At 39.5% G+C, this 22,248-nt stretch overlaps 1 protein-coding gene across 1 annotated transcript; it reads left to right on the top strand.

The window, feature by feature from the left end:
- Positions 1-1,686: 1,686 nt before the first annotated feature.
- Positions 1,687-21,297, top strand: LOC103051256 (bestrophin-1). Its single transcript, XM_007426544.3, has 9 exons — positions 1,687-1,843; positions 2,964-3,058; positions 4,111-4,344; positions 10,668-10,822; positions 11,684-11,761; positions 14,823-14,975; positions 15,539-15,619; positions 16,389-16,540; positions 19,141-21,297. Exons 1-9 carry the CDS (start codon positions 1,692-1,694, stop codon positions 20,333-20,335), a joined length of 2,295 nt encoding a protein of 764 aa, XP_007426606.1. The 5' UTR covers positions 1,687-1,691; the 3' UTR covers positions 20,336-21,297.
- Positions 21,298-22,248: the final 951 nt, after the last annotated feature.

Raw genomic sequence — 22,248 nt, 5'->3', positions numbered from 1 at the left:
ATTCATTTTTGACACTATCTCTTCTTGTTTTACCACTTCTTACATACCCCATTCCCACTGCATTCAACTCACTTATATGTTTCTCCTGACACACCCCACTTTTGCTTTCAGATAACAATGGGCAAAAGCACTTCCATAAACAACCATTTCATTTCTTTTGACAAACATGTATTCCTCACAACAGCAGATCACATACTACCCACTATTTTTCCATCGGCATTTGCACTTACAATTTTCTATCCAAGAGTCTTTTCAAATTCAAGCAATCTGTAAATGTTATTAATAAGTAAACACATTTTCTGATCTTTAGTAAACATTCTACCAAGGTATACAAATTCATCTACTTGCTTCAGTTTTTCCCCATTTATATATAATATTCAATATTTCAGTTTTCATTTTTGGTCATCATATACCTCCAGCAGAACTTAGGCAGAAACACAATATAAACACTAGAACGTTATGAAAAGCATCTAATCCATCATGTTGAGCAACTCCAGGCATGATGCGGCTGAGCCAGGAGAACTGTCTCAATGAAAAATTATGACACTTACACCATCAGGAGAAAAAAATGATGTCAAAGATTGCATTCCATTTTGTTCTATCTTAGTTCTTCCTCCCTTGTGTGTCTCTGCAGGACAAGGACACGAGATGTAGAAAGTCTCTCCCATCTCATACTTTATTTTATTTCTGCACTCTGCATTGCAGTGTGTACAGATTCACCCCTTCCAGTCATCATTAGCCAAGAACAGTACTTCAAAGGAGTGTTGCTGATTCCTTGGGGCGATGTGGAAAAGGCCCTTTGGAGGATCAACATGCTTTAATCTTCCTTTTAAATCTGTAAACTCTCCTGGGCAGCAATTCAAACCAGAGTTATGGTACTGCCTAATAAATGACTTTTCCTGCATTGCCTTGTTTTGATTTCCATGCTTCAATTTTGCCCCAATTTAGGAGAAAGCTACATGGAGAAGCCTCTCTATAATGTTACCCCCCCCTTTTTTTTTTACTACACTTGTCCTCAGAATTATTCTTAAGTTCCTTCCTTGTCTGCAAATAAATCTTTTGGCAGTCTGTTTTCATGTTTGTGTGCTCTCTCTGTGCAATTCTGAGCAGTTTTGGGTCTCTGAAACAGCATAAAGACACCATGAGCTGGTGGGTAGATTGGCTGGTGGTTGCTTTAAAATGCTGTTTATGTGCCTTTATCACAATATTTTCTTTCCATTTTCTGCAATGTACTTTCCAATATCAGAGAGATATACAGCTATTCTCTCTCTTTTCCCCCTCCTGCCCCCTTCTCTTTTCCCCTCATCTTCTTGTCCAGCAATTTGCTGGTTTACTCTTACTAGAACCCTTGCCCAATCACTTACAGATGACTTTTGGAATTAGGTCGGGAGCTGTATAAAGTTAGACCAAGATTATGGCTGCCCATGCTGGGTATGCTGGATATAAGATTTCCACAATGCATGTACTGTATATCAGGAAGAGTTGAGCTTGACTTAGCCCAAAGTGTGCATTTACCACTATTTGAGTTCGTGTCCTTGGAGATATGTTTATCCATGATGGACCCTGTTTGTTCCATTCTCCAGCTTGTCATGATTTTTTATTTTTTTATTTTTTTTGGTGTGGCCTTTCTATGGATCTTTCCTCTTGTCTAATTCTTGCCATGCTACTGTTTGTTTCTAGCAGGCCCTGTGATGACAGTGACATATACATACCGTGTGGCTGATGCCCGCCTCGGCACCTTCTCACAGCTTCTGCTTCAATGGAAAGGCAGCATCTACAAGCTCCTCTATTGTGAGTTCTTAATCTTCGTCTCATTTTACTTTGGCATCAGCCTCATCTACAGGTGAGCATTTAAAGTTCCCCAAACCTGGATAGTTTTCCTTGTGAAAGAGAGGAGGAGGATAGCTTTGTCCCTCTTAATCTGGCTGTTACTTCTGTATCTTCTGAAGGTGTGTAGAGAACCAATGCCTCTCAAAAATTGTTTCCCACTCTCCTTTCTGCTCTCCACCCACTTCTCAACAGATAAATTGCATTAGTAAGATTTTCCTTCTGAGGGGCAATTCATAGGATGCCATCTCCCATTCCTTATTTCTGCTTTCCCGCTGTTTCTTTAGCCTCTTTCATTTCCATAAAAAGTGTTCAAAATATACTGTAATAGAGACTAAGAACTTGAAACAATACAATTGCAAAATAATGATGGTAAATTGAAATTTCTAGATTGAAAATTCTTTCTCTTCCCCCTACCCCAGCATGTCAAAAAAGATAAATGCTTATTTTATTTTTTTATTTTTTTCCCCTCTCTCTGACCATCTGAGCCTAAAAGCACCAGTTAAAAATATTCACACAACCTAATTTCTCTCTGTAAAGGGCTTCCCCACCCTGGGCACCCTTTAGATGTGGACTTCAGCTCCCAGAATTCCCACAGAGTGTGGCCATTGCTGAACATTCTGGGAACTGAAAGTGCCCAGATGAAAGAAGACTGCTCTATAGTCTACTATGGAAATTGCAATTCATTGTTACCATACATGCATATATACACACAAATTACCAATTTTCTTTGAAGAGAATCAAAATAGCCAGTTGATGAAAGATAAAAACAGGGTCTCCGATCTGATACAAAAGATCTAACCAATAGTGGTTCATAATTGCCAACATTCCCGTAATAAACAATAAAGGAATTGCTATCTGCAGTAAAGGTTACATATTTCCCAGGTTTAAAGAACAGTCTTTTGAGTGGTCAAGAAAAACTGGTACTTTCTTACAGCAGAAGTACTGCATTAAGACATCTAGCCTGTGTGGAACAAATAAAAACAACTGTAATTTTGCAAAACTGCACTAACAATAGTCAAACCAGGTACAGGAATGCACCTCTGGCTATATTAGTATGCCAATTAATATTTTCTTTGTGCCCACCACTAAGAAATGTTTTTGTTGTTTTGAGACATATCCCAATATGTTTGCAGGTTAATTCTGAATGAAAGTCAAAGGCTGATGTTTGAAAAACTGGCCCTCTACTGCAATAGCTATGCTGAACTGATACCGGTGTCTTTTGTATTAGGTAAGGTTGCAGAAATGTGAGACAAGTGGTGTGAATGGTGAAGTCTCTATTTATATGTTAGTTAATTGACTCATTTACAACAAGCACTAGCTCAAACCTTAGTGCTTAGGACAGAAAATCCAAATGGTGTTTCTAGTCCTTTATGTGATCTTTTAAAAATGAAATAAGTATTAATTAATTAGTGTTTAATGAAAACCATTAAACCAAAGTCCACCTGAACTGGCTGCCTCTAATTTTATTTATAATCCATTCTCTCCAGTGGGTTTAACTCATTTCATTCTCACCAGAGGCAAAATAGAGATTAAAAGATAAAGTCTCATTTGTGTTGAGTTCAACTCCTGCTGACTTCAGGAACAGATCCCTTATTTTTTTTTATTGGTAACATTATGGAAGCAGGTTACTGTTTTCTTTTTTCAGATTTTTTTTTTTTTGCTTCCTACTTAGTGTAGCCCCCCGGTTTTTATTGCTCCTTTTAAAAAGATCACAAGAACTAGGGAGGCTGGGGGAAGATGATGAATGATGAATTATATTTTTAATGTATTTATTGACTGTTTGTAGCTTTGTTGTACACCACCCAGAGTCACCTGTGGTGAGATGAGCAGCTATATAAATTGGTTTAATAAATAAATAATACTAAGTATTATTGTTATTTTTAATTTATAGCATGTATAATGATTTACAAACCTTTCTCCTATTGCAGAATGTTACTGCAAGACAATTTTGCAGTGCTTCTTTATTTTTGACCAATATTTTTATCTCCAAGTGATCAAAATGTTGAAAAATGTGCAATGCTTCTCAGCAAGAGCTTAATCAAAACATTAGTGACACCATTCTACCATTCAGGCAGCTATTTCTCCCAGCACAAAATCTTTGTGGTAATAATTTTGATTATTATTACATATTCTGAAAACCAAGTTGGGGCTTTCATCAAAGCCTGAAATTTGTTAGAAGAGCACATGTATTCTTGGACAATTAAATATAAAAAGTTGGATTCTGTTCACAGATAACTGATTGACCTTGAGTTGTGCCTCACTGTCCTCTTTTCTTTCTAGGCTTTTATGTAACCTTAGTAGTGTCTCGCTGGTGGGGACAGTACGAGAGCATCCCATGGCCTGACCGCATTATGAATCTGGTTTCAAGTGGTGTGGATGGGAAGGATGAGTATGGGCGTCTTCTGCGGCGCACGCTGATGCGCTACATCAATCTACTGAGTGTGCTGATCTTGCGCTCAGTCAGCACTGCAGTCTTCAAGCGATTTCCCAGCATGGAACATGTTGTGACAGCAGGTAGGCATTGCCAAGACAGCTCAGTGGTGGCTAACTAGCTAGGATAAAATGCAATGGAAGTTGGCGCATCCCCTAATGATGCTTCTGGGAACTCCAAAGTTGACTGCAGCTGTCTCCAACTGCATGTCCTTCAGATGTGGTAGACTGTAACTGTTACCAGACCTGTCTAACAGGGGATGAAGGAAGTTATATTCCAATACATCTGGGGAACACAAAGGAAGGGAAAAATGGCTTACCAAGATGCAGACAGTGAGAGTAAATAAGTAGCGTTTAATGATTACACTTGCATCTTACTTGCCTTTTCTCCAAAGGATCCATAGCATCATATATAGTTTTCTCTCTTTACCTATTTTATCCTACAAAGCAGCTTAGAAATAAAGATAATGCTTGCTGAATAAGTCCACTGAATAAGCTGTAGGACTGTGACAATCTGAAATGGTCCTTGCCTGATACTCCCTTCTTAACACTGCCTCTCAATCTCACATTCAATCTATGAAGTTGGAGGGCTCAATCACTTGGAACAGTTGCAACTGTTGTTTATAGTGAATCTCAGAGTGCAGATCATAAGTAACTGGGTTTGATTTCCTTTGGGAGAATATTACTGAACCCTTATGAGGTTTATAACAGTCAGCATCCACAATCACTTAAAAATTCAGGTACTTAATATTCCTTTGTCAAGACCAACATTCTGGCCACATAACCCACATAGATAATCCTATGGATATCTATTAATCTTATTGCTGTACTGAGCAATATACTCAATCAAACTAGGAGGCCTATGCAGACTTTGATGATCACCAGTTGTGTAAAGGTATTCTTTTAAAAAGGATTACTCCAAGCAACTTGCCCAGGCCATTAAGACTCCAGCCCTTTCAGCCTCCTCTAGGTTGTTTAGTTATTTGGTATGAACTGTCTTGTCTCCATGATCTTCTATTTACAGGCTTGACTATTTCTGTCCTACATTTCTACTTAAAAAAACAATAAAAGTAATTAGTGTAAGATCCATTCAGCTCTGAAATCAAATCCTAGATTTAACAAGGAATCCTGTAATCCAGTAAGAAGTAACCAGGTTGATGCATTGCTTCATCCTTAGATCTACCAGCAAGTGTGAAAGTTGGAGGGTGTTTGGAGAGGTTGTTTAAGGGGCAGAGCCATGCATTGACCAAGGAATTAGCTGTATCAGCTCAAAGGCTGGTGTACCTGATGGAGCTCATGGAGGCCAGTCTGGGGGATCCAAAGGCAGTTTTTTCCCACCAAGAGAACATTTCATGTCAGGAATTTCTGCAATCACCATGGGGAGCATTTTGGCATGTTCCAGGAGGCAGGCCTTCTCTGCCGTGATGCCCACCTTGTGGAATCTTCTCCCCCAACAAGTGAGATTAGCTCCATCCCGCTCAACATTCCCCAAGTCCTCAAGATCTGGCTATGTGATCAGGCCTGGGAGTCCCAGGGGACCAGGGAGATTTTGCAGTGGCTCCCTTATTAATATCATCCCCTCCTGTTTTGTGTGCTTTTATAGTATTTTTACTTGTAATTGTTTTTATGTATTTAATCTTTTTAATTATTGTATGCTGCCCAGAGTCACTTTTATGTGAGATGGGCAACTATATAAATATGACAAATAAATAAATAAATAAATCAGCAGCAACTTTCTGTGATAACAGACCCACTCCCTTACTGGCGGTCTCTACTTTATTATTTATTTATTTATATTTCAAATTTAGTCACCGCCCATTTCACTGTGGAGTGACTCTGGGCGCTTTATAGTAAAAATAGAATAAAACATTAATTAAAATAGATAAATATTAATTAGTTAATTAAAATATACTAAAAACAAACTTCCTTTATAATACTTCCAAGAGGCAGATGTTAATTAGATGTTAATAAACTCACAGAGCATCATCAAGGCGCCAGCCATCCCCAGGGTTGATTGTAACTTTCCTCACCCCACGCAAGTTGGCAGAGCCAAGTCTTCAATTCCCTCTGAAAAACTGGGAGGGTAGGGGCCCACCTCACTTCTGGGGGGAGAGTATTCCATAGGGCAGGAGCAACGGCAGAGAAGGCTCTCCTCCTAGGACCCGCCAGTCGACATTCTCTCGCTGACGGGATCCGCAACATGCCTTCTCTGCCGGACTGGGTGGGACGGGTCGATGTAATGGGGGCAGCAGTAACTTTACCAGCAGAGCCAGTGAAGTGGCATCAGCAAGCCGTCCCGTGCCTTCCAACAATCAGCTTGGGTGGGTATGAGATAGGATTTTTAATTTTGGTTGCAATGTTTTATTTCTGTCGGCTTTGTTGTTCTAAAGTTTACAGTTTTCCTTATTCTGTTCCTATACATTTTTATTGTTCTAAGGCTGCCTATAAATATTTACACTGAAGAGCTGCATAGAAATGTTATTAACAGAACAGTTTAAGAAATGCTACCACTGGAGCCCCATATTTATATTCTAAGGGATAAATCTAGCTGAACTCTCTGTAGCAGTGTTTCTCAACCTTAGCAACTTTAAGATATGTAGACTTCAACTCCCAAAATTTTGGGAGTTGAAGTCCACATATCTTACAGTTGCCAAAGTTGAGAAACACTGCTCTACAGTATAGCTAATTTTGAATAAGAACAGTAGTTGGACTTGATGGCCTAAATGCCTCCTTCCAACTATATAATTCTTATGTAAAACTATTCAACTGCAGCTCTGCAGTGTCCAATGGAAAAAAATCCCTTTCAGAATCCAACTCATGATATACTGAAAAATGTTCTTCTCCCCCACCAGAAGTGATCATTTGTGCAGACGGAGGGCATGGAAAATCATACGCTGTGAATTCAGTTCAAGGGTTGTGATTTGAACTATACCTGATATGGCTGGGAGGGGGTGGGCTCTGTGATTCTGCAAATCATAGTTTGCTCCATTTCCACCATAGATCCATAAAGCTGGTGCCTCTCCAGTTGGCTGCTTAGCTTCACAAACACTTTAGGAGTGAGGAAACAAATCTGCAACTCTGCTTCACTATCAGAAGTGGAATTTAATTGGACTTCCTGGTCTCATGAAGTTCAATGAAGTGAAGCATCAGCACAGCCCCAATACTATAAAGATGGATACATGAGCATCAGATTAACAAGCAAAAGAGAAATTAATTCTCTGTGTGTGTCTTTCTCCAATACAATTTCTAGTACTGGGGCACTATCTAGTGGCCATTTTTCGTTCTATTTCTGCCTTTTATTTCCCTTTGCTGTGATTCCCTGCCCCCATTTGGCTTGGAAACTTTTATTTTTAAAAATAACTATTTTTTCAACAGAGCCCAACAGTGTGACAAATATGAAAGAGCAACTAACAAAAGAGACAGTTGAAATCTGACGATATTATTTGTCACTAAGGCACCAGGAACTCAGTTTTAGTGCAAAAAGAAATATACAACATGTTTGTTTTTTTTAAATGAAAAGACTGTTCAAGTTTTTTTCCTCTGAAATTCGGTTCATGAAGTCCAGTTGCACAGGGATAACTGAGGCAATTGGAAGTTCAGGGTTTTTTTCTTCGACTCAGTGGGAGTGTAGCATCAGAGATCAAGCAGGAGTGGGAGTCCCATTTATCTCCAAACCCTGTGGTCATAGATCATAAATTTCTGTGTGTGGATCCACACTTTGTGCTAAACCACAATGTGGATTTTGTTGTGGCTTAGTGAAAGGTGTGAATGCAACTATTGTAGTTTATTCAGCAAATCATATGGCTTAGAACAAGTTCTGAACTTGTAATAGTATGTGAGAATGACCTTGCGAGACAGAGGGAAGACCCACAGGCAGGGGAACAGTTGGAGCCTGAAGTAGGAATGTGGGTGTAGCAAATGTCTCAGAAGGGACCCTCCCTAGTTTCTTGGGTTGTAAAGGTGAGAGGGGAGAGAAGTACTTTCAAACTTGCAAGATTCAGTTAATGTAACCTTACAATAAAGTAGAATTAGTTCATCTGGGAGTGCTTCCTGTCTGGACTACCTCACAAGGCTGACAGAACTTAGCTATTTGTTTTAACCAGAGCTTGTTGAACAAGTTACAGTGATCTGGTTCATATATGCCATAAACCATTAATTTACAAGCCACAATAGCTGGATTCAAATATCTCGTTAAGCCAAACAAGCACATCCCATTGTGGCTTAATAGAATGAATCAGCCTAAGTGATTCAATCTGTGCAATTAGATTACAGAGCTAATCCAGTAGGGTTCTGTTGAAAGTTTATTTTGATTTTAGATTGCAAAAAATACTTTAAAAAAAATTGTTGAAGGAAAAATTCAGTGAAATTATCATAGAGTGAAGATTTTGTGCTTAAAAGAGGGACAAGGGATGTGTGCGAATGTTCTGTTTTTCACTGTTTATCACCTCTCTAGCAGATTGATAGCTTCAGTTACATCCCAAGGGAAGTTATCATTAGAAAACTCCTCCCGTGAGACTTTTTTAAGATCAGGAAATATGGATAACTATGGTCGATGGAGAGATGAGTAAAGAAAAAACAAATTACCCAGTCTCATTACCTTACAACAATAAAATCAGCATAAAAACTTACCATTAGAAGTTTCAAAGATACCCTAAAACACCCTGAGAATGATGTAGAAAGAAATCAGAAACCTTTTTCAAAAGGAAAGGTCAGAGTTTGGCTAAACAATTCAAACACGAATTGTCGGCATTCCATGTTTCATACACATTAAGGATCAAACTGTGAACAACTTGTTACAAGAGCAGAAATCAGTAGAAGATAGAGAATTCTGTACTCTGAGAAACTCAGCTTTCCATTGAAATAAAAAACCAAGTATCTTATCATTACAGTAGCAAAACTAGGTAAACTAAGTTGAAACAGGCAATGTCAAGAAAAGGAAGGAAGTAGCATTTCTGGAATGTGCACAACTTCTATCTTCCTAGCCCATAGAAATTATGCAAAATGTAGTAAATATATGCAAAATTGTCTGATTTTACATATTTTATGAAGTAGCAGGATTCTACTCTACTTGGAATGCAGTGTACAGGATATACAGAAATACACATTCTTTCTTTGTGCTAGGTCAGTTTTCCTGTGCTTTCTTTTCCACATACTTGAAAACACCGGGCTTATTATACATATCCTAAACTCATCCTTCCTGCGTACCTTGTTTCATTTCCAGGATTGAAGTTCTGCTTCTGCTTCTGAGGAAGTGATCCGTATCTTCCTGGAGAATGAGAATCTGATCTGAGCAAGGTTCTAATGAATTAGCTCTTTATAACTTTAACAGCAAGAGGGTGGGCAGGTACCCAAAGGTACAGCATACCTAGTACTCAGTTTACTAGCTCAGTCAACTCTTGTAGTAGACTACCTAGATGCAAACAGAACAAAAGACAGAACAGGCTGTAAGTTTACAACTGGATAGCTGTTCCTCAGTGGAAGTGGGCCAATCAGCTGGCCAAGCTGAAAGAGTCAGTTGATGCTCTGTCATCCACAAAAGTAGAATACACATCAAGCAGCACAAGTGTGCTAAGAAACTGTATGGCTACATAAACTATTTATGGAGTAGAGTAACCAAAGCGAACAGTATTGTCTGAACACAATCAGGAATGTATTCACTCTCCCAGATGAACACAGATAAATCCAGGACAAAACAAAGAGACACATATGTGAGATACACAAGAAAGGGGACTTGTGGAACTGAAATACTGCCCATTGGCAGAGATGATGGCAGATGGATTCACTAAGCTTTTGTTCAGAGGTTGACTCAGATCACTTTGAGAGATGATGGGAGTGGTAGAGTAATGCATGAGTCTAGAGCCTAGGAGAAGGGATACTGCGAGTGTGACTTCAGTTGTATTGACTTTCAGCAGCTCACAACCTACCAACCACTAGGTACAGTAGGGTATAAATAAAGAATTAAGAATTTCCTCGGTGTTCTTTCTTTAGCTCTTACTGTACTTTGCCCATGAGCTTTCTAACTTCTTCCTGCCTTTATTTTTCAAGCATAGTTGCTCTCTTGATTCTCACTTGAAAGGATATTCTTAACTTGGAGTTAGGCTTTAGCCTGACCTCCATGTATTTCCTACAATAAAATCTCTTTCTGTTTAAGTTATAAAGAGATGTTTTACTAGTCCTTCTTCAGATTAGATTCCCACTTTCCAGGAATAAACAAATTGCTTCTTCCAAAGTTTTCCTCCTAGAATATGTCTTTACACATTCAGGAATTTCAGTCATGGAACTCAAACACAAAATGGTTTCAAAGCTTACTGATACATTCATTCTTCAAAATAGAAACTAGCTAAGTCTACAAACAGCAGAATCCCTTAACTATCCTTTCTATCACCTCTTCCTTTCCATCTATGTAGGCCTGATGACACCAGAAGAGCACAAGAAGTTTGAGAGTTTAAATTCAGCCCATAACAAGTTTTGGATCCCATGTGTGTGGTTCTCAAACTTGGCAGTGAAGGCACGTAATGATGGACGAATCCGTGACAGTGTGCTCCTCCAAGGCATCTTGAATGTGAGTTATATATATACCGGGTGTGTCATGCTTTGAGTTCATTCACTGACCATTTTTAGCTTCTATCAGGGGAAAAGCACCAGCAAAACAGTTGTTATAGTTCAGCTTTCTCCTGTCTAATAACATTAGAGGCCTCCTAATGTTGTCAGGTAAGGCTGTATAGCAGTTTAGATTCGGGAGAGAAAAGGTAATTTGGACTATTTGGGGGCACTCACAGAGCAATTATCAGTGATTCCTTAAAGAAGCTCCATCTTTTACTGGGCTTGCATTTCACTCCTGGGAAAAAACACATTTGGTTTCAGGGCATGTTCTGAATCTCCACTGAATCTAAATCTCTATCCAGCTCTATCATCGTATTGCAATATTCATCATTTCAGCCATTGGACCTGCTGACTATAGGTTGTAGAAGAAGTAACACTATTAATCTTGATAGCACTGTGGTGGGAAAGGTTGCCATAGAGCAGTGTTTCTCAAGCTCAGCAACTTTAAGATATGTGGACTTCAACACCAGAATTCCCCCGCCAGCCTGGGAATTCTGGGAGTTGAGGTCCACACATCTTAAAGTTGCTGAGGTTGAGAAACTCTGCCATAGACTATCAAGAATGGATAGAATGACAGGTAATATAGAATCAGGAGGATCAATGTAGAGAAGTTATCAAGGTCTTACTATAACTTTCCAATTCTAAACTGGAAAGAAAAAATTCTTGTGGAAAAAAACTGTTGACTGTGTTCACTCTTATTCTCTCCTAGGGCCAAAACAGCCTGATCTAAATAAAAACCCCTTGGTAACACATTTTTCAGAGACTGCTGATCAGGCACATGGATAAAAAATCTAATGGTACTTGTCCTTCCTTCCACCAGGAAATGAACACGTTGCGCAGCCAGTGTGGACGTCTTTATGGATATGATTGGATCAGTATTCCCTTGGTCTACACACAGGTAAGAATTGGACTTCAACTGTATTTTTTTCTTTGACTGCAACCAGAATTACATCCCATTTATGTGTCAAGGAAATACATCTCTTATGCGCCTCATATTAGGCCGTTCTTACTCCTTAGTTGAACTGCTGTCTAACCATACGGCAGGGTTGGTGCACTCCGGGTTCCTTCAATTAAACAATGTCATCTATTGAGTCCTTGGAAATATACCTTCTCTGTAGTAGCATCTGCCCTCTGGGACAAGGTTCCCCCCAAGATCCAGATGGCCTCCACCCTGCTATTGTTTAGAAGGGCCTTGAAGACCTGTCTCTTCACCTAGGCCTTTGATAAGGGAGAATGAGATCCCTTGCTTCACTGCGCTTACCATCTTTTATCTTTTTCTTTTATTGATTTTATTGTAATTTCTTTGATTGTTGTGAGCCACCCAGAATTGTTGAGAGTGAGGCAGCATTATTATTATTGTTGGTTGCACAGTCAGCCAGATGTTTAGACTGGATTTGGCATTTTTATCCATTTCTCAAATCCTTCCCAAGGTTGTTGCTTGATGGTGTTAAAGGTCGTTGCAGGATGTAAGCTGTTCCAAGTAAAGCTGCCTTTTGCAATTGACTGATGAAGATTTAGTCAATGCTTATGGTGTTCAAGTGGTGCTCTAGATGTTTTGGGATTGCACCCAAGGTGCCTATTACTGATTGATACTATCTTTGCTTTCTTTTGCCACAGTCATTCTATTTCTATTTGCAGGTCTTTGTATTTTGTGATTTTCTCCATTTCTTTCTCTTCTATTCTGCTGTCTCCAGGTATTGCAATGTCCACAATCTAGACTTTTTTGTCTTTCTTATCAACAATTGTTAAGTCTGGGATGTTTTGTGGCAAGTGCTTGTCTGTTTGAATTCTAAAGTCCCAGAGCACTTTAGCTTCTTCATTTTCTATTACTTTGTTTTGTGGCCCCACCAGTTCTTGCTTGCTTTTATCATTATTATTACTTGTATCCATTGCAAATTCAAACTGCTTGTTCCCCATTGCCTTTATTTGCCTCTGTTTCTGGTCACTGCCACTCAGCTGACTTCCCTCCTAGTGAAAGGGTATAAAGCCTAACAGATTGAGATATGCTTGGATGGTGTTGGAATAAGAAGGAAAACTACTTTAACACTAAGGATGTCTTAAGGCAGCTTCAGTTATGGGCTGGGGATGAGATGAAGCCAACATCAGCGGGATCTGGCAGAAAAAATATATTGCTAGAGCATGTATGTGCCACAGTTAAGAATGAGTGGGGAATGGCCACTATGTATTTAAGCCAAAATGGTTATATGTGTGCTATGCACCAATTGTCACATACAAAGCACATTTATTTATTTATTTATATATATATTTTTTCTGTAGAAAAACAGGTGGCTTTTCATGACTTTCCAACAGTCATGCTTCCTCTGGAGTCTTAACAGCAGTTTCTCAGCTATTGGCAAACCATCCAGTGGCCTTCAGTGATAGCAACCTGAATGCAGAGAACACTGTTATCGACTTCAGGCACCAGGCAGATTAGTTGTTCACCTCCACCCAAACCACAGCCGACTGTTTAGATAATGAACTTTGTTAGATTCTGCTGTGCAGTGGAAGTAGAACCCGCTCCTTGTGTACCAATAAGGTTAATGGGAAATTCATAGTCAGCCAAGCTAAGTTTCCTGCAAATCAGAACCCAAAGCAGATGAAACCAAGACCTGATGTCCATGAGAATTTGTTTGGTGTTGAAAGTCACAGTGTTTATGGAAGCCGTATCACTGGTGGAGAGTCTTTGTTGCTAGAAACAGAATTGAGTAGAGTGGATGAAAGGCAGCTTGTCTTGCATATTCTCCAGGTGCCTTTACATTCACTGTTCCGTTGAAGATAAGGCAGCACTTGCTTCCTCTGTCCATTTCACCTCCACTCTTTTGTTGACATCTCTTTTTCTCACTGGCTGTGTTGTGCATTTGGAATCCCGTTTGCTCGAGCAGGTGGAGTAAAGAGCAAAAGAGCAGAAACTGCTGCTTTAAATTACCTGCTTAAAGAAACAGGTAACTGTGCAACAAGGTAACAAGTCTGTCAGTGTAATATAGAACAATAATAAGTTTTGCCACAGTACACTAGCACAAGCTCCAAATAATGGGTTTATTTCTAGTGGTCTATGAATAAATCTCTTATTGCAGGATGGCATTTGATGTTTCTGTTTAAGTGTAAGTTGCTAACAAAAGAATTATTAAGAGAGATCAATTTAGTAGTCTTGCACAAATAGATTCTAGCAGAGGTTCAAATTTATCTTTGTGTTATAGAAATTTAAGCAATGGCAGGAACAAAATTCTGATTCCAGGCTGTCAATGATGTAGAATTTATATGGAATATTAGCAGTGGTAATCGTAGGAATGTCCAAACCTGGATGCAAAAATATAGAAAGAACAGTGTATAAACTGTAGTTAAATTCAAAGTCTGGATTAAGCAGAAAACAAATACAAAAATGGGATGTAGCTCTTCAAAATCTTCATAGCTTTCCAAATAATTTTCTTCCTCCTGAGAGTAACTCTGTTTTCTTTTAGTACTTTATTAATCCTAGCTGTACCAAGAAAGATCTTTATTTCCCCATCAGGGAAGGGAGTGAACCAGGCAAGTGTAGGAGGATATAAATTTAAGGTTGTAAATGGAATGAAATATGCACTCAGATATTGGAGAAAGTAGGCAAAGCTTCTATAGAGAAAAGGTTATACAGTAATTGAGTTGTATCAGCATTGTCTAAATAAGCAAAAGAGAGGGCATTGTGATGTGGCTTGCAGCAGATGCTTAGAAATCTGTGGCTCATAAGTGATATGACATTAGCAAAAACACAAACAGTGAAAGAGATGTGATGTGACAAATTGTGCTCGTTGAAGACATTAAATTTAACCTCTTGAACTGGTGACTTCAGTGTAGATAATGGTATTTCTGCCCCTATAGAAGCATGCATTGGAATGAGTTGTAGTTCAGTACTGCTCCTCAGGACAAACCTACCCCTAGTAAACCAAGGTGTTTCAAGAGATCCTAACAATGTTTCTTTCTCCAAGGTTGTCACAGTAGCTGTTTACAGCTTCTTCCTTGCATGTTTAATTGGCCGTCAGTTCCTGGATCCAGCCAAGAGGTACCCTGGCCATGAAATGGACTTCTATGTGCCCATTTTCACCTTCTTGCAGTTTTTCTTCTATGCTGGCTGGCTAAAGGTCAGTTCAAAACAGGGTTGTCCACCCCCAAGGAACTTCTGTTTGCTAGGATCATAATCTGGAGCTGGTTCTTGCATCTAAAGTGCCAAAACTATGTTATGCATTAGGTAGGACCAACTCAAAATTCCAATGAGATTCAAATAGCATGTAATGGTGGCATTATTAAATACAGACATGCCTTTTTATATGCTATGAAGTAGATGGTGGAGGGAGGATGATTTAAAGTTTTAAAAGGGCCTGGGATGTAGCCTCTCCATCTACTCCTCTTTTACCCCAACATTCCTTAGCTCCAGCAGTGTTTTTTCCAGGCAGTTTCTAAACTCAGAAATGAAACTGATAAAAAGTTGATGAAGTTGGGAAATCTGCAAGGTCTTTCTCTAATAAATACAAATAAACTGTATTGTAGCTTCCTTCTCTATAGTCCTAGATTACCCTATTCTACTAATTTTACTCCTTATTCCGCTAACAGGGAATGTAACCTTAAATATAAGAGTGCAATATATTTTGCTGGACCACCACTGAAGTTACATTTTTCTGATCTTTTCCTTGTTCCAATTTCACAGGTAGCAGAACAGCTCATCAATCCATTTGGAGAGGATGATGATGACTTTGAAACCAATTGGCTTATTGATAGGAATCTGCAGGTGAACTTAAGGACTTAGAATATGTCCCTCTGAGATGTCTCAAGAAGAATTCTCAATAGTTCATGATATACAGCTTTAGATGAAGAAATTATAGCATATATAAGAACTTAATTTATATTCCCTCTCAGCAGTTCTATAGCTGTCTAATATTCAAAGGAAATATGGCTTTGAAAAATTTTATATAATATCCTCCCTGTTGAGCACCTTGTCAGGTGTGGTGTTACCCTGTCATGAAAACCTGTATGCTTCTAGAGTAATTTCATATTTTCAACATACATTCTTTTACTAGCTTTCTGCAGGTGGATGATTTCTGAAAACTTGAAGTTTAAACCCAAGATCTCCCATACAGAGCTCTGACTGAGCTTTCGCTCATGCTTTCTTGCCTGTTGCTCATTCTTTTGTCATTCATGAGGTCATATGACTTTTTTCTGCATCCAAAAGGACTAATTCCACCAGTCTTACCACTTAGAAAAGGCTGCACAGCTTGTGACACATCTAGCCGTGAACTGAACTTTGGAGGTTTTACAAACCTCCTAGTTTTGTTGCCAGCTTGGGACTTAAGGACTTATCAAGTCATAATTCATTCTTATCTTAGTGCAGAACTCCATTATCATAGGCTGTCCAGATACTAAATGGCAGAAAGCATGTCCATAATTCTTTCTTAGATTGCAGCAGTCCCCAAATTATTAGAAATGGGTGCTTTCTCAGAACTGGAGAAATAAAGAACATTCACCTACTGTGGCTGAAATAGTGTGCCATATCTTGGCAGGTCTCCCTTATGGCTGTGGATGAAATGCACCAGGACTTGCCAACCTTGCAGAAGGATCCATATTGGAATGAATCAGACCCCCAGCCACCTTATACTGCAGCAACAGCAGAATATAAGCGGACATCTTTCCTTGGCTCAACCTTTGATATCAGGCAAGTGAAGCTACAGAAGGTAACCACAGGGATCCCTTTCCTGCCATAGAAAGTACACCTGCAGTGGGCTCTTACATGTGGAACATCATGACACAATAAATGTATTTGCCTTTCTCGTGTCACAAGAGGACTTACACATAGCACTGCAGTATGGATTGGATCTGTTCAGGGCTCCAGCCAGCCATGCCATGCCTGGATATTACTGCTTCTTCTGCCTCCCTAACCCCAGTAGCCAGAAATAATTCCAGGCCCACCAAGCATGCTCATTTGCCATTTGGCTGTTCTGGGGTCCTCCCATCGTTCTTTGCCACTAATTTCTTTTTCTATATATTCTGTTGAAAACATTAACAGTGTTAAAGATGAATGCATCTATTTTTTATAATAATTTTATTAAACATTACAATAAAAAGATACAAACTAATACAAACTAAAAAAAATAGTACAGAAAATAAGGGAAAAAATAAATAGAAAAATAGAAAAGAAAAAAAAACTATAGTAAAGAAAAAGAAAAGAAATATATAAAGAAATGACTTGCCCCTTCATAACAACAAGTACATCACTTTCAGAAATTGCTTTTTAACTGCTTTTTAACTATTAGGAACCTTTGCAATGGCAAGTTTTAGAGCACCAGGTAAGTCTCCTTCAACCCTTAGCAAAAGAAATTTTAAATGCAGGTTTAAGGATTTTTTTAAAAAGTTTCTTTTGGAATAAACAGCAAAAGGGTGATTAGAACATTGATTTTGGAAAGTTACAAACAGACTAAGGGTCTAGATGGATTTGAATGAGAATTTTGAAATTAATTATAAGAATCTTTCCTATGGGAAAATGCTGTTGTTTTGAATTCTTAAAGATAAATGCATCTATTATGGCATAAATCTACTTTTTCATCTGACAAGTGAACTGTACTCTTGTTATTTTTCTGTGACCTGATTAATATTGTGCCTCTGAAAGGTATATGTCTGCTGCAAACCTTGGGATTCCCCTGAAACCTTCTGATGTTTTTTCCCTCTTGTGGGTGGGTGCCACCATTTTGTCTATATTAGAATTTACAGTCAGAGAATGTATATATAGGATTGACACACCTCCATATTTCACACCAGATTAGCAACCCGAATTATTTCGTTTGACCAGTTTGTGACAATAGGAAGCTTTTTCATATGATACCCATTACAACAACTTCATTCATTCAAACCCAGTTTTGTGAAGCTGCTTTTGTCAAGTTACCAAAGCAAACTGTTTCCTTTAGCCCTACTGCAGTTTTCTCCTTGAGTCTTTGTAAAACAAAGATCACTATTCAAGCATATCAAGTTGTTTACTGCCAAATAAGATTGTCTCTAAAAGGACAATGCTATAAATCCTGAAGAATGAAATTATCACATGTCACAGCTTTCAGCTTTCTTGGTGTGATATTTAATTGTTCATGTTTTTTTTCTTTTGTAAGCATGCACAACCTTGCTGTAGTTAACTATCCAAAGCAGGATCAGCCCTGTATAATTAGGCAGACTGAGGTGGAACCCTCAAGCAGCTAATTTGCTATAACATGAAAGGGAAGCAAATTCTTAAACTATTCCATTGTAGGAATAGCAGTAATGATGTCGTTCCTGCTTAGGAGTTGGGGAGGCACTTGTGAGTTTCTCTGCCAAAGTGCCAAAATCATTTGGCCAACCATTGATGCTATGCATCTTGAATTGATTTTATAAAATGTAGTATTGTTGTATGCATTTGATGGAGTTAATTTTATACTGCATGGATTTTACAACTGGAAACCCCTTAGAATTTCTTTGGAAAAACAAAAAAAGTAGGGGATACACAGTGATACACATAAACACACTCATAAATTTGGGAGCATCTTGCTGCTCTGCCAAAATGTCTTAGGCAATCAAGAATGATGAATGTTGGCATATTCATATCCACAAACACAGAGTTGGCATGGTTAGGCACACCTGTGAACTTCTTGGGCCTGCTTCATCTACTCCCTCCTTCTCCTGAGTATTGCTCCCCACTTGTTCCCCTATCTTCTCCCTTAGCTACAAGAGGAAGACAGAGAGGAGGAGGAGGAAAAGAAGGAGGAGTTGCATTGAGCTGGTTCTGCTCATTGGCTATCAGTGTGGCAAGCAACAAGGAACAATAATGGGGAGGGGTAAGCAACAGCAACTGCCCTGAGGAAGAGGGGCTCTTTGAGTGACACAGCCAGTGCTCAGGAACAGGAGGACTGCTGAACCTGGAGATGGTGCTGCTGAGAGTTGCCATGGTCTTTGAAGGATTTTAAGAGGGTTGGGAGCAGAATGTTCATGTAACATTCCTTCCCCTTCCTTGTGTATCTTTTGTCAGTATCATTTTCCTTCCTCCATTGTAATTTGATCATGGATCAATGGTTCAGTAAACAGAAGTGCACGGGGAAATCCCAAGTATTGAAATGACTCTTGGAATTTATTTTGCACTTGTCACCTCCACTGCCTTGAATGAAAAGAATTGATTTGTCTGGTCATATCAGGTGTGGTACCCCAGCTGCACCCTCCCCCCAAAGTCTCCACTGCACACCTTTGATTTCAGTTCTCTTCTCCAATCCTTCACTGCATTCTACTCTTTCCTTTCTCCAGCATGCAGAAGGAAGAGATGGAATTCCAACCCCTGGAACAGATCAAAGAGAATGAGGAAGCAAACCACTCGACACCACTGTTGGGGCACATAAGCCGCTTCCTGAATGTACAATCCCCCAGCTTTACCAGGTCGCCAAGAATGAGCCTGATCCGTCGGAGGAATGAAAATGTCCCTCCTTCTCTTTGTTATGCTTATATTGATGGGGGCAAGCCTGGGAACCCTCCAAGTATTAATCAGCAAAGGGGAGACAGCTTCCCACTAGGCATCAGTTCTCAGGATCAATGGGACACTGCAGCCAGTAAACTGAGAGAATTTGATGCCTTCACATCGAGCCCTTTCTATGAGAGGCCTGGATTCTACAGTGCTCCACAGACGCCCATCAGCTCAATTCCGATGATCTTGCCATCCCAGCGTCAAAACCGAAAAAAACCTCCTGCTCTCTCCAGCATTGCTGCTTGTTCCACTTTTCTGAGGGACAACACTACCAGCCAGTCTCCTCGCAAAGTTGGTGATATGGACAGAAGTGAGCACTTGTTTGGCTCAAGATCAAGAGAGACTTTTTTGTGGCCAGCTGAAAAAAGCCAAGTTTCAGACTCATTAGTCATGTCAGTTAAAGAAGACACAAAAAACATAAGCAGTTGGTCAAAGGAAACATCTCCTCTTGGAAGTCCAGAAGGAGCTCTGTCCTCAGGCGACTCTGTAAGCACCAAGTTTCCCTTCTTTGTTGAGTGCACAGGCCCTGAGATGCAAGCCAGTTTCAAGAGCTTGAATAATCTGAAAAGCCACCAGCAACTTCCAGATAACACAACAGCTCCAGACCATGCCAGCATCCTTTATGCTCACAGCATCAAGACTCCTAATAGCAATGGCCCTACTACTTTCTTTCCCTTCACCCCTTTGACTTCCCCAGGGTTTGAGACATCTCATCTGAGCAAAGGAAATGCTATTGTTGGCCCTGGCTCAGAAGTTTCTCCTGGAGTTATGGAGCAAGATAATCCAACTGTTTCTGGAGCTGCAAGTGACTCAGGAAGTATTTATTACACCGAGGAGCAGAGAAAGACCACCAGCTCTTTGCCCAATGACTCTGGCATCTCTCTAGCAGAGAGAGACTTTGTGGGATTAATGGAAGTGATCATGGAAATAAGTGAGAACACAAGTGATGAAGGAAAGGGAGACAAGGGACAGTTCAGTTAAGTGGGCACAGAGTCTTTTCATATGGATGTTGTGGGAGGGATTGCTTTATTATTTTTAAAATTGCTATCCAGCTTTTTAAGGGTGGCAGAAGCACACACTACAGACTACAAAACAAATGGAATATCAGCTTTAAGCTGGACCACTCATTTCATAAATGCATATGAGCTGTCATTAACAAGCAAGTTAAGGGCCATTCATGGAATTTCAGCATCACACAACTAAGGAAATTAATTTCAGCAGACTTACTTTGGTTCCATGCTTAATCTTTTGTTTGCTATTTTATCTGAAAGTACCAAAGAATGGGAACTTGCTGCCAGTGCTACAAATGCACATCCCGCTCCAGGGAGAGTATTGGAGAGAGAATTTAATTGGGACAAATCATATAATCGGTGTGTAAGTTCATTTCAGAAGGATGCAATGGCTTCTTCCCCCCCCCTCCAATTAGCATACTTAAAAATGGAATTTCTTCTTGTGACTATTACCAGCCCACTTAGCCAAATTATGTTTGAGGTTTATTGGATCCTAGAGAAATTCCTTTACACAAGATCACACTTCATGTGGATTTTGACAGTGATTACAGATTAAGATTGGATAGTGGCATGATGGCATACTCCATTCAAAATGGGCAACACCAGTATGACCCAACCCATCCAGTCAGCCTACAGCGCCAAACTTTCCAACCCAAACCCAAACATTTTTATAGACATTAATATGATCTTGGTATTAAGGACTTGTTAGCATGTCCTGTGCTCCAGATGGCGGGAGAGGGTGCAATTCTTGGAGGCATTCCTGTTGCCTTACGGTACAACTGTACCCCTGACTGAGTAAAAGAAAAGTTGGGAAGTCAGAGGACAGTATTAATCGGTCACTCTAGCAAATAAGGTGCCTATTGCAAGCCATCTGGAAAATATGGAGAATGAAATGCATTGCTAGTTTCAATTCTAAAAAAAAAAAAGCCCAGTGTTTCAACAGTTTGGGGAATGCTATTCTACTTGTCTAAGACAACTTGAAAATAAATGGATAGGTAGAAAGATTGGAAGCTTCTTCTCTGGCAAAGTTTAAGGGGTTTACATTGGGCTGTATAGATCAATGGTAGAAAGAAAAACAGTGTGGTTAACTGGCACAGTTTGTTCACACCCTATCTCGAGCAGTTCTTACATTATACTCTTTCTCTAAGCAAAGCATTAGCAAGAGAAAATCATTCTTTGTTTTTTCATGCACATTTGCCTATAATCTATTTCTGAAAAACATGTGACAGTAACTGAAAGCAACTGAAGAATAAGTTTCAATTCCTCATAACGTAAATAGTACAGGTAGAAAGCAGACAATAGTACTAGTCTGGCTGTGCCATTGACAGATGTAATCAAACTCCTGCCAGGAGAATGGAATACTTGCCAGAATAACTGCAGCCAAGGGAAATATGAAAAATTACTGAGATTGGCAGACTGAAGGGAGTTTGGTTTTTATCTATCTTTTGTGCCTTCAAGTCAGTCCTGACTCCTGGCAACTGCCTGGACAGGTCCCTAAAGTTTTCCTGGCAACATTTTCATAAGTTTTTTTTTTTCCCCCAGACCCAAGGTCATCCAGCTGGTTTTGTGCCTAAGGACTAGAACTCAGTCTCCTGGTTTCTAGCCTGCTGCCTTAATCGCTACACCAAAGTGGTGGATTTCTTTGCCATCTTAGAAATCTTGAAAAGGGCTTTATAGTTCTCCCAAGACCCAGTGGAAATGTCCTCCACGTCCATATTTCAGGAACAAATGACACTTGTGAGAAAGTGGGTAGGCCAAGGTTGTAATTTTCCAGTTACTTTAGCTTTTAGAAGTTTGATCCAGAGTTCAGCAAGGTGAGGCTCCAGAGTCACATGTAGTCTTTAACTGTCTTTTCTAGACCCAAAGGCCTCTTTAACAGAAAAC

The sequence above is a fragment of the Python bivittatus genome, unplaced genomic scaffold, assembly GCF_059951505.1.
Source record: "Python bivittatus isolate LINGU-HERP-01145 unplaced genomic scaffold, Pbiv_v1 ctg000480_np1212, whole genome shotgun sequence".
Lineage (NCBI taxonomy): Eukaryota > Metazoa > Chordata > Lepidosauria > Squamata > Pythonidae > Python > Python bivittatus.
The sequence above is the reverse complement of the archived record's forward strand: the minus strand, read 5'-3'. Positions and strand labels throughout refer to the sequence as shown.